This window comes from Passer montanus, unplaced genomic scaffold, assembly GCF_014805655.1.
Source record: "Passer montanus isolate IOZ18808 unplaced genomic scaffold, ASM1480565v1 scaffold36, whole genome shotgun sequence".
In the NCBI taxonomy this organism is placed as follows: domain Eukaryota; kingdom Metazoa; phylum Chordata; class Aves; order Passeriformes; family Passeridae; genus Passer; species Passer montanus.
This window is the reverse complement of record NW_024368374.1, coordinates 5,790,102-5,804,537: the sequence shown is the minus strand read 5'-3', so window position 1 is coordinate 5,804,537 and position 14,436 is coordinate 5,790,102. Positions and strand designations below refer to the sequence as shown.

The following is a 14,436-nucleotide window of genomic DNA, read 5'->3' as shown; positions in this document are numbered from 1 at the left end:
ATAATACAACAGATGGTAACAGTCAGGGAAAAGAAGTAAAAGCTTTCAGTTAGTAATCTAGGACACCACATAAATATATCTAGGTAATACTTCTCTCTGGACAATCACCACAAAGTGAGGCAGTCACTTTGTTACCCTACGTGACCACATTTTGCCTAAAGCAAGGATGACTAACAGAGCAGTACCAGCCTACACCATAAAGGTAGGTAAACCCAAAAATTAAAAGCAACTTAATGCAGAAATGAAGAGAGAAGTGATGGTGGGGAAACTTCTTCACTTCTACTACAATGTTCTAGTGCATGATGTGTGGATGTGGGAGGAGCGCATGTCAATTCATCCATCTGTTTTGGGCATAGCCAGCGCAATATGTGTTAAACAACACCTCTGGAACAGCCTTGCATACAAGAAAGGACGAGTTTTAAAGGCTTAATTAGCTCCCAGTATTAAAATGTCCTTCCAATAGCACTACACTGTCATTGTCACCTTCTGCTGGCAATGTCACAGAAGATGACAGAAACACTGAGAAATACTGATGTCCAAGTAACCCAAGGCACTCTGAGATATCTCCAGATTTCCTAGCACTTTATAGACTGAAATATTACTATCTGCACATCTGAAATATTACTATCTGCACATCTAAGTCTGCTCTCCCTGAATAATGCCAGAAGCAATTACTTAGATATCACGTATTTTAAAATTACTTAATCTAAAATGTATTGGATTGATTCAAACAAAATCTTTGAAAGCAGTAAGAAAGCCATATTATTTTCAGATAGGTTTGAATGAAATAGAAGAAAATTTGTTTTAAAACACTTGTGATTTTGCAGATTCCCAGCTTAATGGTCAAAAGAGACAACTTGACAAATTTGCCTGACTTCCTATATATCACAGACAGAAAAATTGTATGGTCTTCCTACTTTACAGAATCTAGTAACCTATTTTTGGCTAAAGTGGTACTAATATTGCTGCTTAATTTCGAATAAGAATTCGGCTTCAGCTTCTAGCAGTTGGTTCTTCTCATGACTTTCTATACTATGGTGAAGAGTCTTTCAGTACCTGGTGTCTTCTCCCTTTGAAAGTACTTATAAATCATTATCAAGTTGCTTCTCAATCTCTTTTTCAATAAATGAACAAATTTAAGCTCATGCATTCTCATTACAAGACATTTTTTGCCATACTTAAATCAGTCTGAGGTTTCTTATTTGCATCTTGTTCAATCTCAAAATGATATTTCAAAATAACAGAGACCAGAAGCCAGACATAATACTACTGAACTGATTTTATAAAAACCATACATGGAAGTAAAATAACAGATACAGGAGCTGGAATTTCTCTCACCTCACTTAAGCCATCTGAATGTTATTCAGAATCTATGAATTCAGCAGAGAGAGGGAGGAAGGGAGACTGTCAGGAAAAAAAGGTCCCATCTCTTTTAGAATTAAATTATGTTCCAGTGGGGTTTTTTCTAAGTTTTTTTTTTGGAGGAGGGGGCACACTGTGTCTGTGTCCCATGACTGCTTCATGCCTAGATGGCTAAAACTGGGTTAAGATCAATTTGTCTCTATAAACCAACTTCTGGAGGTTTGTGAAGTTCACTGACTATTATATTACTAACATAACTATTCTGAGTCTTCTCTAAAGCCTCACATTTCACCTATGTGCTCTGCATTGCCTAGGTGTATAATTGCCTTTGGCTTGGTGAAATCACATTGTCTCTAAAACAGATTCTGTGAATTAAGCAATTCCAGTCACACTATGGCAGCCCTGTCATACTTACTCACTGTCTGACCTGCATTTGTGTCAATCACGACACATTTTATAAGCAGTGATTCTCACCATGTCCTTCTTGCTAATCCTGGAGTAAGCCCTTCAAACTACAACTCAAGAGGCTTCCTACTCATAATTCCTTTCTGGTAACTGTCAGCTAGTTTTTAATCTTGTTCTGTGCTTGTTTTAGTTTCTTTTTTAATATAAATCAGAATGTCACAAGGATCTAGACTACGTGCAATAGGAAATGTTAAGCATGCTGCAAACGTGCTGTTACTTTAAACTCAAAATCTTCAAAACAAAATTAGGTTTGTGGGACCAGAAAAACTTTACATAAAGCCATGTTTGCTAGCATTCATTACATTCCAATCTTAGATACCTCTTGAATTCCATAACAATTTTTCTGCTCACTTCTATGGTACAGGTTTCAAGGCTAGCTGACCTATATTTATCTGAACCATCTAACCCAGCTGCCTGAACACACATGTCACTATCAATCTCCCTCCACCTTGCACAGTTTTTTTTTACATTTCAAGGATCAGGATCAGTAAAGCAGAGACCCTACCCATTAACTATTTAGAAAATGAACATCCCAATTAAACATGTTTATCCTTAATATTACCACAGAATCACATAATAGTTTGGGTTAGAAAGGGCCTTAAAAATCACCCAGTTCCAACCCCCCTGTCATGGTCAGGAACACCTTCCAGTAGACCAGGCTGCTCAAAGCCCCATCCATCCTGTCCTTTAACACTGTTGGGGTTAGGGAATCCACAACTTCTCTGGTATCTCATCTTTGATGGGTCTTGGCTAATACCGTCTTTTAATTACCACTGATCCAGATTTGACTTTTGCAGTCAAATCCAGACAAAATGTTCCAATCACTTAATGTACAAGGCTGTGCATAGTCTCCCAAACACCACTTGCAGCTAAGCTTGTTTGCTGTCTAAGAGCATCCACTGTCCAAACACCAAAGCTTATGTCCCACTTTCCCAGGACCCTCTTTGGGATTTTAACACAACCTTAGAGTCAAGCAGAATACACAAAGATGCACGCAAACTTCGGGATGCAAGACTAGTGAGGGAACACATTTTTTATTCCCTTTGTAGCCTAATTAGACCTCATTCACCAAACTCAAATTCAGAGACTTGGGTCTGTCTTCAACTGTTGCAGGACCAGAGATGCAATGAAAAGATATCCAAAATGCTACCCATCTGCCTTGATATTTCCATAGTCACATCAGCCTAGGAGGTAATGTATGAATAAGGCATGGAATTGCTAGTTTCCTGTTAAAAACACCTACTCAAAGTAGATAGTACAAAATAAATAAATAGGTCTGAAAGACTAACTGAGATCAGTGATAAGAAGGGAAAATAACACATTTTCCCAAGAGCCTCACACTTTCAAATGCCCAGCATGTGTTGGCAGGCACAAAGTACCCTCTTAGTGCTGCTCCAGACAGGCTCCTCCACAGAGCCCATACGTTCATCATTAGCTGCCAAGTGCATGCTCACCCTGTCCTCCCTGCCTGAATGCCCTGTTGCCAATTCATAAAGCAATTTCAACTATTGTCTCAGTGAGATGATAGATATGCTGGGGAGACGCAGAATCCACCTTGGAATCCTTTTGACAACCATTATCAAAGAACAGAATATGGTAGAAACACTTAACCCAATGTTAATAAACAGGCAGGAGAGAAATTTACTGGAATTGTACAGTAGATGGTCTGATAAGAGTTGGCTTGTTGTAGTTTTTAGAGAGAGAGAGATGGATTGGCTTGGAGATTTTAATCTATCAATCTTCTAGTCTGACTGCACTCAGCTTCGATTTCCAGTCACTGTCTTGTTGGACCATTGACTGCTAAGTTGAAGAGCCTGCTAGGAAAGCATTTCTGCCCATCCAAGCACTTATATAGTCTCCCCCTTTATCAAGCCTAATAAAAATAAATCATGTTTTCTTGACCCTTCCATTATGCCAATTCTTCAGCTTCTTAACTGTTCTTACTGGCCTGAGAAAGTCCAGTTCATGTATGTCTTTCCTGAGATTTTGTCTCTCACAGCCAGACTTGACAGCACGTGGGTCAGGTTCTAGAGCTTACCAACTTCTCTGCCTTGTGAGCAGTGCCAAGGAAATAAAAGAGAAGAAGACCACACTCAGGATGCATGGTACTCAGGCTGCAGAAAAAAGGAGATGAAAGTGCAGGAGGGTCAGGCTGTGGGCATGTGTGCCTCCAGCTCCTCAGCTGTTAGAAGACGGGCTGTTGCTTCCCAGCTGTCATGGTTTAACCCCAGCCAGCAAACAAGCCCCATGCAGCCACTCACTGCCCCACCAGGAGGATCAGGGAGAGAATCAGATGGGTAATAGCTGGAAAACTCATGGGCTGAGATAAAGACAGGGCCGTACCACATCTAACAGTTACTTGGGAAGACAAATGCCATCACTCCAAATGTTCTCCCTCGTCTTCCTTCTTCCCCCACTTCATACACTGTGCATGGTGTCACATGGTCTGGGACATCCATTTGGTCAGTTTGGGTCACCTGTCTCATCTCAACCTCCAATGCACCTCTAACTTCCTTACCAGTGTGTCAGTACAAAAAGCAGAAAAGGCCTTGGCTCTGTGTAATCCCTCTCAGCAATAACAAAAACATCTCTGTATTATCAACCCTGTGTTCAGAACAAATCCAGAACACAGCCCCATATCAGCCATGGTGAAGAAAGTTAACTCTACCCCAGCCAAAACCAGCACAGCTGCATGCAAGTCAGAAGTCGTGGTAAGCTCACACTGCTTACTTTAACCACCGTTCATCTTCCCAGGCTTCTGCATGTGTTGGCTGGACAAGGAACATCCCCTTCCATCAGAAGACCTCAGCCCTGCATTTACACACCAAAGGCATTTTGTGGCACCTCTCTTGCCTCAAAGCTGGTGCCCTTCTCAGACCATCCTTCCCTGGTAGCTATGCAACTATGGAACAGGCTCTCCAGGTCTTCACTTGCCATTCCCTTATTTAGGCATCCAGTGATACATTCTATGTTTGTTTTACTGACCACTGCACAGAACTCATGCTCAGCTGTCAATGACCTATTATTATACATAGATCCGAACCTCTGCCGCAACTCTCCTGCAAACATAAATACTGCAAGCTCTGTCTACAGTGTATTCCTGGGCACATAAACTTTGTATTTGGTGATAATAAAATGTTATGCTAACCAACTATCCAAATCGTTCTGCATCATCAATGTATCACCTTACTGACTCAACTCCCAGGTGTATCATCTCCAAAACCATCAGTCACAACCTCCTCGATCACTCACTAGAAAAAAATTGGACCAAGAACCAAATCACAGCAACATTTGAATGACAATTTTCTGCTTAACATTTGCCAGTTTGAAGCCTGCAGGTTAAGTTCTGTATAGCTAAATGACAGGGAAACTAAGATGGCATATATTCTATTACAAAATGACAAATGAAACATACTGAAGGATTTATCAGAAAAAAGCATCACCTGCTTTGCTGAACAAATTCTAATTTTAAAAGAAGGGCAAAAAAATGTGGCACCACCCATTTTCTCTCCACATATTGATTAGCATTATATCACTATCCCTTAATTTTTAACTGATTGATTTCCAAGTCAGATATTTTATCATTTTTCATACAGTACCTTTTCATATTTAAATACCTGTCTCATCAGATATTGGCACAGCATTTGCTTGTCTAGTCTTGTAGAATTGCAGTGCTCAAAAATTATTAAAAATATCAACAGCAACTTTGACAGTTTCTTAGATAGCCCTTTAGAAACCCTTGAATGCAAATTATTCAGACTTGCTGGTTTGAAAACTTTTAATTTTAATTATTATGTAGAGCTTGTCTTCAACAGCTGTTAATCAACATCTGGAGATATTTTTGAATTGAGAATTTCTATGCTACCAACACTGTGAGGCAGGAGCTACTGAATGGTCTAATTGTCCAACAACCTGGCCAATTTTCTGTGTTATGACATTAAATGACTAGCAAACTGCCTCAATAACCCTAACAGATTGCATTAGCATGGCTTCGTAATACACTTTTAAATTTCTCTCCCTCCTATATCTGAGAATTTTCCTCATATTCTTTTGTACTCTAACAAAAAATTTAGCTGGTTTCTGTAACCCAGATTATTTTCACTGACAGCAGACTGTTGGTAAAGCTGATGTTCTTTGGATAGGCAAGTAAGCTGAACCACTAGTAAAGCACCAACTTTTCTATGGTGTGTTCTGGTCCTGAATCCTCAGTTCCCATGGTATGCTCAAGCTTACAGACCAGGAGGTTCAGGAAGAGGGAGAAAGTTGAGTGAGAGTGAACTTACTTTCCAAAAGGAAACATGTAGGGCAGAAGGAGGGGCAGATGCCTAGTCCTCTCCTCCTAAGTTTTGTTTTTCTGTGTAGCTGCTAGACACCAGCAGTGAATTTTCAGTCTCCAGGACAGCTTGTCTGAGCGAGAACCTGGAAATCTCTGTGGAATGCCCTTCTGCTGCAACCCAAAGTGTGTGTAACTTGGGAAGGGAGTACAACTACTATAGCCACTTTCCTAAGTGTGCACAAGGGCTCTCAGTGTATTTCCTGACTTAATCTGAAACCAAAACAATATTCTTTCAATCGCTGGATTGTAACACTATTCCCTATTTCAACAGCAAACCCAGCATACAGGTGACACTAAAAATTCGTGAAGCAGCAGTCATTTCAGGATTGCTACCCCACACTGTAAGCAGAACACTTCAGCTGGATAGGGCAGAAACAGTTCACTAACAACAGGGGAAAGCATCCAGCAACAAGCTACTCCATTCAATCCAAGTGGGAAGCAAGATCTGGGATGCATTTGGTACATCTCAGCTACCATGGACAACACAAAAGACTCTCAGAGGACAAAAATGGTCAAATTCTCTAACTTGATTGCAGGAAATACTTCTGAATCTTTGCCAAAATTAACTTTTGGATGGTCTTTCAGTGCATGGACAAAAGGACAGAAAAAAGAAAATCCAGCATAGCTACACCTCCAAAAAACAGTAAGTTATATGAAACCACCCCACTAAAATTACATGCACTACAATACCATATGTATGACCAAGTGCAAAGGAAGAATTAGGCTTTTTGGGAAAGTCTTGTAGCATGGCACAGAAAGTGGAAAATTTTCACTGAGAAATGCCATGCTTTAGTTTTGTGTTACAGATGACTGTCAGCTGCAGTGAAATAAAGCTACACTGGTTTGTGGGAATGAACATTTTACAGCAGCTCTAAATTTTTCAAGTCTCAAAGGTTTAAGTGTAAATATTCATGAACTCCACAGAGTATATTTTCCACACCAAATCCATTTTGAATATTTTATCACACAAACCACTAAAATGATTTTGCATGATCTTTTAAAGAATACTTACTTCTTCACAAAAGTGGAAAATATCAACCGCAAGTGTTAGAACACTGAGAAGATGACAAAAAGAGAACACACACTGTTCTGTAAATTCTGTCTGTTAAAATGCAGACAGTTTAACTGGACATGGAAAGTTTCTTGTCTTTTACAAATCCCTTCTCTCCTTGGAAATCCCTAGTCACTTGTACCAGGATACTCCTAGCACAGCTTCAGAATATTTCAAGTTCACTGTGTGAGATGAAAGAACCACACCAATCATTCTCTAAAGGTTTAACAGATAATAAGATGGTTCAATATTTTACTTATGCACAATCTAAGCACATTACATGAATTTTCCATCACTTGACAATAAAATGAATTTGAATGAATGTCTCTTGTAATGAAAAAAAGAACCTTACTTTAAACTAATTGGCTTTTTCATTTTCTCATTTACTAATTCAGTAACTTGAACTTCAACACCTTAGTAATTAGTGAAAGGAGTTAATCTTGAAAAAAAAGTCCAAATGTTTAAGAATTAGAAACTGATTGGAATCTCTGACTGAAGTTACGTTAAACGTATCCACAGCATCAAAAAGTTAGAAATAAAACCATTACTAATTCGTGGTAAATCAAACCTAATTAATAGTACCTGCTTAATATATCATATACAGCAGCAGAAAAATTTAGCGCTGTATTCAGCGCTAGGGATAGGATACCCTGGCAAGGAGAAGAGTGAGAGAAAAACATTTATTTTCACTAGAGTCGGTTACCAAATAATGAAATAGTATAGTGATTACTCTGTGGTATCGATAAACAACCTTACAGACAGTGGGAGCAGTAGGAATAAGATACTTAGAGCAGAAGAATTTACAGAAAAATAATCTGCCTTTCCACTGCTAGTCAGACAAAGCAGGACACATCTATCTGTAAAGTGAAAAATACATCCTGAAAAAGATGGAACCTCCTCCTCTCCAGGTCTAACCCAAGGAAAGCCTTTGCCCCCACCCGTGCGGGGGAATGTGTGCACTGGCTCCCATCTGTCCACTCCCCAAGGAAACGCCCAAAGAGATGTGTGGAGAGCTTTTCCCTTCCTGCTCCAAACTGCAAATGTTTAAAGGGGAAATCTTTTTTCTAGGAGGCAACTGAGAGGCTCAAAGTACAGGAGAGAAGATAAGCAATTGATTTCAGTGTGCTGTGCCGATGTTTCTGCCTCCCTGTACCCCAGTGGTGCTAAGCTATGGTGTTATGTGATGTTCAAAGCTATCTGTAGGCACACAAGCCCTTTGTTCCACAGGGCAGCTGAGTTCTTCTATCGAAAGAACCAAATGATGCTAGACAGCCCTGGTGACTTAAAAACCATCATCAATATAAATGGTAAATCCTCCCTGTAAAACTGTTTTTGTCTATGGCACACAGGAAGGAAAAAGCAAAACCTAATCAGACTGCTGTTCTTGTGCTGGTGAGGATAGACCCTTTGACTGCAAATAAAAGCTTTTGCCATGAACTTAGAACAGTCAGATCAACAAGTCCTTAGCACCACTTCCAGGGTATCTTCTGTGGAAACATCTTACTGCTGCACACGTGCCCGATAAAGGAGTGACATGCATGTGCACACATTCCACAGATGACACCCCCCCTTATACACACAGGGACACCTTTCGTTTCTGTGTTGTCCTTCTGTATGCATCAGGTACTGTAATCTGTACTAAAAAACAACATGAAAAAACAGGCTTTGTGAAAATAAAAAATCCTTGAAACACAAATGAAGCTGTTTAACACCATAAGCACAAAACATGATTTGGCCAGCTGACACTACAAATTCATCTGCAAGTATTAAAAATAAGTTGCCATTTAGTATAGCAGTATGTATTTCTGTGCAGAACCCCCTAAGCTATGCAAACTACTTAGACTGAAGGGAAAGAAATAAAACAGTTGTTATATGCTTCTTCCCTTACACAGTTAAATGCAAATTCTCTCTTACAGTCATATTCCTGCTATCTCCCTGCACACACAGCTGATACGCCACCTACTGCAAACCCAAGCTGACAGTCGGAGCAATGCGAGCAGCATTTCCATTCCAACATCGAGCTGGAGCTGAATAAAGGTGCTTTTTAAAAAGAAACATCCTCTTTGCAAGCTGACAAGAGCAAAGCAGGATAGCTGTATTGTTATCCTAGCTTCAATAATGGAGAGAAAAGCAAGCAGGAGAGAAAACGAATGCGAAGAAAAAAACAGCAACTCTGAAAGCTCCGAGCTAGACAAGGACTACAAAACGTCTCTGATTACTCTGAATGTCGGTGGTTATCTATATATCACACAAAAACAGACACTAACCAAGTATCCAGATTCTTTCCTGGAGGGGATCATAAATGGAAGAATAATGTGCCCATTTGATGCAGATGGTCATTACTTCATAGACAGAGATGGACTCCTTTTTAGACACATTCTCAACTTCCTACGGAACGGAGAACTTCTTCTACCAGAGGGGTTTCGAGAAAATCAACTTTTGGCACAAGAAGCCGAATTTTTCCAGCTTAAGGTACTCTCAGAGGCAGTGAAATCAAGGTGGGAGAAGGAACAGCTAGCATCCCGAGAGACTACTTTCCTGGAAATAACTGACAGCCACGACCGTTCACAAGGACTTAGAATCTTTTGTAATGCTCCTGAATTCATTGCAAAAATAAAATCCAGAATTGTACTGGTGTCCAAAAGCAGGCTGGATGGATTTCCAGAGGAGTTTTCAGTATCTTCAAATATTATTCAATTCAAGTACTTCATAAAGTCTGAAAACGGTACACGATTGGTACTGAAGGAGGACAACACCTTCGTATGCACCCTGGAAACTCTTAAATTTGAGGCTATAATGACGGCTTTAAAATGTGGATTTAGACTGCTGACCAGTCTGGACTGTTCAAGAGGGTCGATTGTTCACAGTGATGCACTGCATTTTATCAAGTAATCACAAAGGCACAGGAAACGAGCACGCAGCCAGTAAACCTCCCTGAGCTGCAGCCTCCTGGCATCACAAATAATGCATCTAACTAGCTCTGTACCACAGAGCTCAGCTGCTAATCAACTGATGTGAGCTAATGGTATGTAAATCTCATAATGACATCTATCTCTGGCTTACTAAAGCTGACTGAAAATTTTATGCCTGAATTTAACAAGAATCATCTGCTAACATTGTAAACAGATGGAATGCTTTATGCTCTTTGTAATACGTTTTCTCAATGCTGTCTTTCAACCAGAGTCTAGCTGAATTTTTGTGTACCTGTGTGATGAACATGCATATACCTAACTGCTCTGCTGAACAGCAGTGAGAGTGTTTTCAGACAATAAGCAGGCTTAAAGTATGTTTTGCTTTTAACAAATTAAGAATGGATTTTAACTGGAATAAATGATTTTCACTGTTCATTAGTGTTTATGGTAATGTATTGTACTGAATTTCCAAAAATAAGATTGCAAGAGAGTTTAAAATAACCAACTTAATTTTTAAGTTAAATGATTTCTCAACTCACTTAACCCCAAATTTATACTATATTGTTACAGTAATGCTGCCAGAAACATGTAAACCAACAAAATAATTCAGGGGGAAATTAATTTTATTAAAGGAATTGGGTCCAATCTGCACAGAATGTTACATTTTCTAATCATACATACATATGAAATAGCTAACAAAAGTATCTGACATTAAGTTTAGTGTAACAGGTTTCCAGTATCAGCATCCAACAATGCCACAGTCAGTATTTCCTAGCAATCATTTGTGCTCATAAGGAGAGGCAATGAACAAAGCCCTTGCTTTGCACAGTGGCTTACTAAATGCAATGAGTACTATCAGTTCTGAACAGACCACCTGCTGGCATTAAAGACAATTCACTCTTAAGTAATGGAATAAATACCTTCATTCTCCTCATCTCCACTATTTATAAAATCTTTTAATTGATATTTTAAACAAAGTTTTAATGGTTTCTATAGCACAACTGTAACTAATTTAAACACAAGGATTACAAACCAGTCATTTCACAAAAACAAAAGCTGAAAAATCATCACAAAAGGCAAGAAGAAGCAGCACTAACTCTAAGTGTTGTTTGTCATTGAAACCAATCATCACTCACAGCTCATATGAACCCAAAATTCAAGTAAAATGCTTATAAAGAAATAAAAAACCAACTAAGTAGTCTCCCAAAACATTGGTTTTATAGAGGAAAAAAATAATGTCAACAAAAGGCAGTACAATCCATACTAGAAGTGACAACCAAGGAAAACAGCTAACAGAAGACAGGCTGAAAACAGTTGTGGTTTGGATTTCAGGGGGAACAAATCAATCCTAAGTATCAAGGGCTGAGAATACAAATGCAAGGTCCACTTATCCCTCAACATGAAACTCTTTTTCACTTCTAACACACAACAGGTGTTGTTAACTAGGGCCCTTGCTAGAGATGAATTAATACAGTGATGCTACATCTCCAAACCAGGAGCAGTGACTGAAACATATTCCAACATGATTTTGTCAAATGGGGGAATTCAACCTCTCCAGAATACTCAATCAGAATGAATAAACTGTCTAGAAATTATGATGTTTTCTATTTAGTCCTCCTGTTACAGACTTACAGTTCACAAAAAAAAATGTGGTTCTGTTAAAAAAATGGTTCTAAGTGGAACATTTTCAGGCTCTAATGTTTAAAAATCAGATCACTTTAGATTTCAGGCATACAAGCTGAATAACTGTCTATGTATCCCAAAACTTCTCTGAATTTGTCCAAATGCATTAATTATATACACACAAAAGATACATAGTAAAATACTATTGTTTACATGTGCCACCAGTATGTGTCATCTTCCCTCCTCCCCCTCCAAGCTATTTTCAAATTGAGGTATTAAAAAAATCCTCATTAACCACAACTCTTGTGCTTATAAGAATCTGTAGGACTTCTGTGAAAAGCAAATGTGAAAGCTTCCCTAAAAGAAATACAAATCCTGTTGATCTTCTAGGACAAGAACTAGAAACACAATCACACAGAACAATTACATGAAAAGCCCTCTGTAGATAGAATTCTCTACATGAGCAAGATAAAGTGGCAAGACAATCTAAAAAAGCTCCATAATAAATCCACAAGTTTTAAAGCAGCATGCTCACAGTGCTGTCAAATACACAGCCTGCATCAACACAAAGTCTGGAGGAGGCTGTTGCTCCTGGGATGTCAATCCATTTGCACTTAAACACTTTTGATTACAACCTTCATTTGTCCTGGGTCTTTGACTAAAATTTAAAATGTAATTGCAGCTGAAAAGAAGGAAGGTGAAAACCAATTTTTATTTCAAACAATTAATATATGTTAATTAAAATATGTTGTGGTTGCTCGCCTTTCAGTTAAGCTCTTAGGATGCCAAACACCAAGAAATCAATTGTTAGCACTCCCCTATCAGAAGGCAGAACCAGTTTCTTATTGGAGAATGACTTTTGCTCATGAAAAATCAGTAGAGAATTTGATGGTTCTGCATTTATTGTAGAAAATACTTGCAGAATATAAGTTATTCATAAGCTGATAATCACAAGTAACATGGAAACCATTTGAAGCATCTTCTAAGAATATTGTATAGCTATTCATAAAAGATTTATTTGCCAGGCTTTTGGTTCAGAGTATCTACTGCCCTCTTAACCTATGAAAGAGAACTTGGAAAAAAAGAGGGGGTTTTTAGGTGAAAAATGTACTTCTCTAATAATTATTAAAATAAATACCTGTGTTGTTTGGTTGGTTTATTGCAGGTTGGTTTGTTTGTTTGTTTGAAATTCAATGATTCATTACCTTATGTAATTTTAACTGGAAATTTTGTATATTTCTGTGTAACACTGACATCTATGGCACGCACGTAAAGTCATGTGCTGCAACACTAACTTCAATCTTGTTTCTTTTCCCTTATTCATGAGCAGTGATGCATTTCTGCAAGTGTCAGGGTTTGAAAATTTTACATGCTACCTCTGTTCGAAGGTACCTCAGCTCTTTGAATTACACAGCAGAAAGGAACATGGAAGTAAAAAATTTAATTCTCTTCCCTATTCAGACTAAACAAATCCACAACTGTCTTGAATTATGCCATATCAGCTACAATTAGACACTTAAAACTAGATATAAACTTGAGCCATTTTTCAGGGTGGGACTGTCTTATTTCGGTATAGGAACAAAAAAAGGATATAAAGCCTCAATAGTGTGAATAATGTTTCCTCTGTACTCCATAATCATCCTAATTATAACATATATTTTGCATATGTTCAGTCAGTCAGGTGGATACTCGTGTTCCATCACAGTAGGATGAGCCAGAAAAAGTACCCAGTCATGCATCAGCTACCTTTTCTGTCTTTTCTTTAAAGCTGGAAATTTCATATTCAATAACTGCTGTGACAATATGAAAGCTGCAAAATCAAGTGCTTAAGCCAGAAATACCCACAGTTGTTCTAACAACATTAACATCACTAAGTATATGATGTGCAGGCAAAATATTTCTATTCTCCTTTCTCTCATTAAGACTGGGATCACAACAAACTTATCAGAACGGTCCTACAAGTATCAGGAAGGAATGACAATTACCACCATTTCTCTGATGATCTTCAATTGCTCTGGTAGGAGTAAGAAGGAACTTCCTCCTCTTTCCCCAGGGAGGCACTTAACCTGCTCCCAGGCTTGGTCAGCTCTGCTTGCCTCCCTGCCTGTTTTGCCAGGTGAGATAAGGTGTCACCAAGCAGAAAGGAGAGGCAAGTGAAGGCAGGACTAAATTCCATAGACTATAAAAAAAAAGTCCTTGTCCCTATTAATTTCTTGAATGACTACTCATGGAAAAATATAAATAGCTGCCAAATTAACCAAAATACTGACACCTGGATGCTCGCCTTTCCCCAGTGGTGGAGCAGAAGCCAAGGATTCCATCACACTTGGCAGTACACTGCCATAGGTACCAACTACATGGATTTCTATTGAGTACAAAACCTACAAGTGGCTGCGCTATGTCTGACTAAAGCTTGTTTTAGCCCAGTTTTCCCTGGTGACTGGGAACTGTTTCTGAACCCAGAGACTTCACATGTCTGGGAGAACCCACATTTTTGACAGTTTGACCCTCACATTCTTTCCCTTGTCTTGTCCTCTCCTCCCATCATACAACTATTTTTCATTTTTGTTTCACTGTACCCCTTTCCTTCATCAGGCCAGTTGTGGGGCTTTGTCAGTGATGCCTAAGAAAAAATAAATACTGGGAAAAATATATACAATGCCTGCTCAAAGTATTTCTTCAGTCTC

At 38.8% G+C, this 14,436-nt stretch overlaps 2 protein-coding genes across 2 annotated transcripts in view; one reads left to right on the top strand and one right to left on the bottom strand.

Annotated features, from left to right (window-relative positions):
* Nucleotides 1-14,436, bottom strand: part of GTF2F2 (general transcription factor IIF subunit 2) — an 80,590-nt gene that overhangs the window by 43,895 nt on the left and 22,259 nt on the right. The window lies entirely within an intron of this gene.
* Nucleotides 9,143-13,043, top strand: KCTD4 (potassium channel tetramerization domain containing 4). Its single transcript, XM_039716786.1, has one exon. It carries the CDS (start codon nucleotides 9,333-9,335, stop codon nucleotides 10,104-10,106), a length of 774 nt encoding a protein of 257 aa, XP_039572720.1. The 5' UTR covers nucleotides 9,143-9,332; the 3' UTR covers nucleotides 10,107-13,043.

Excerpts from the sequence above, each read along its gene's own strand:
- KCTD4 (XM_039716786.1), top strand. The coding sequence starts at position 9,333 with ATGGAGAGAAAAGCAAGCAGGAGAGAAAACGAATGCGAAGAAAAAAAC.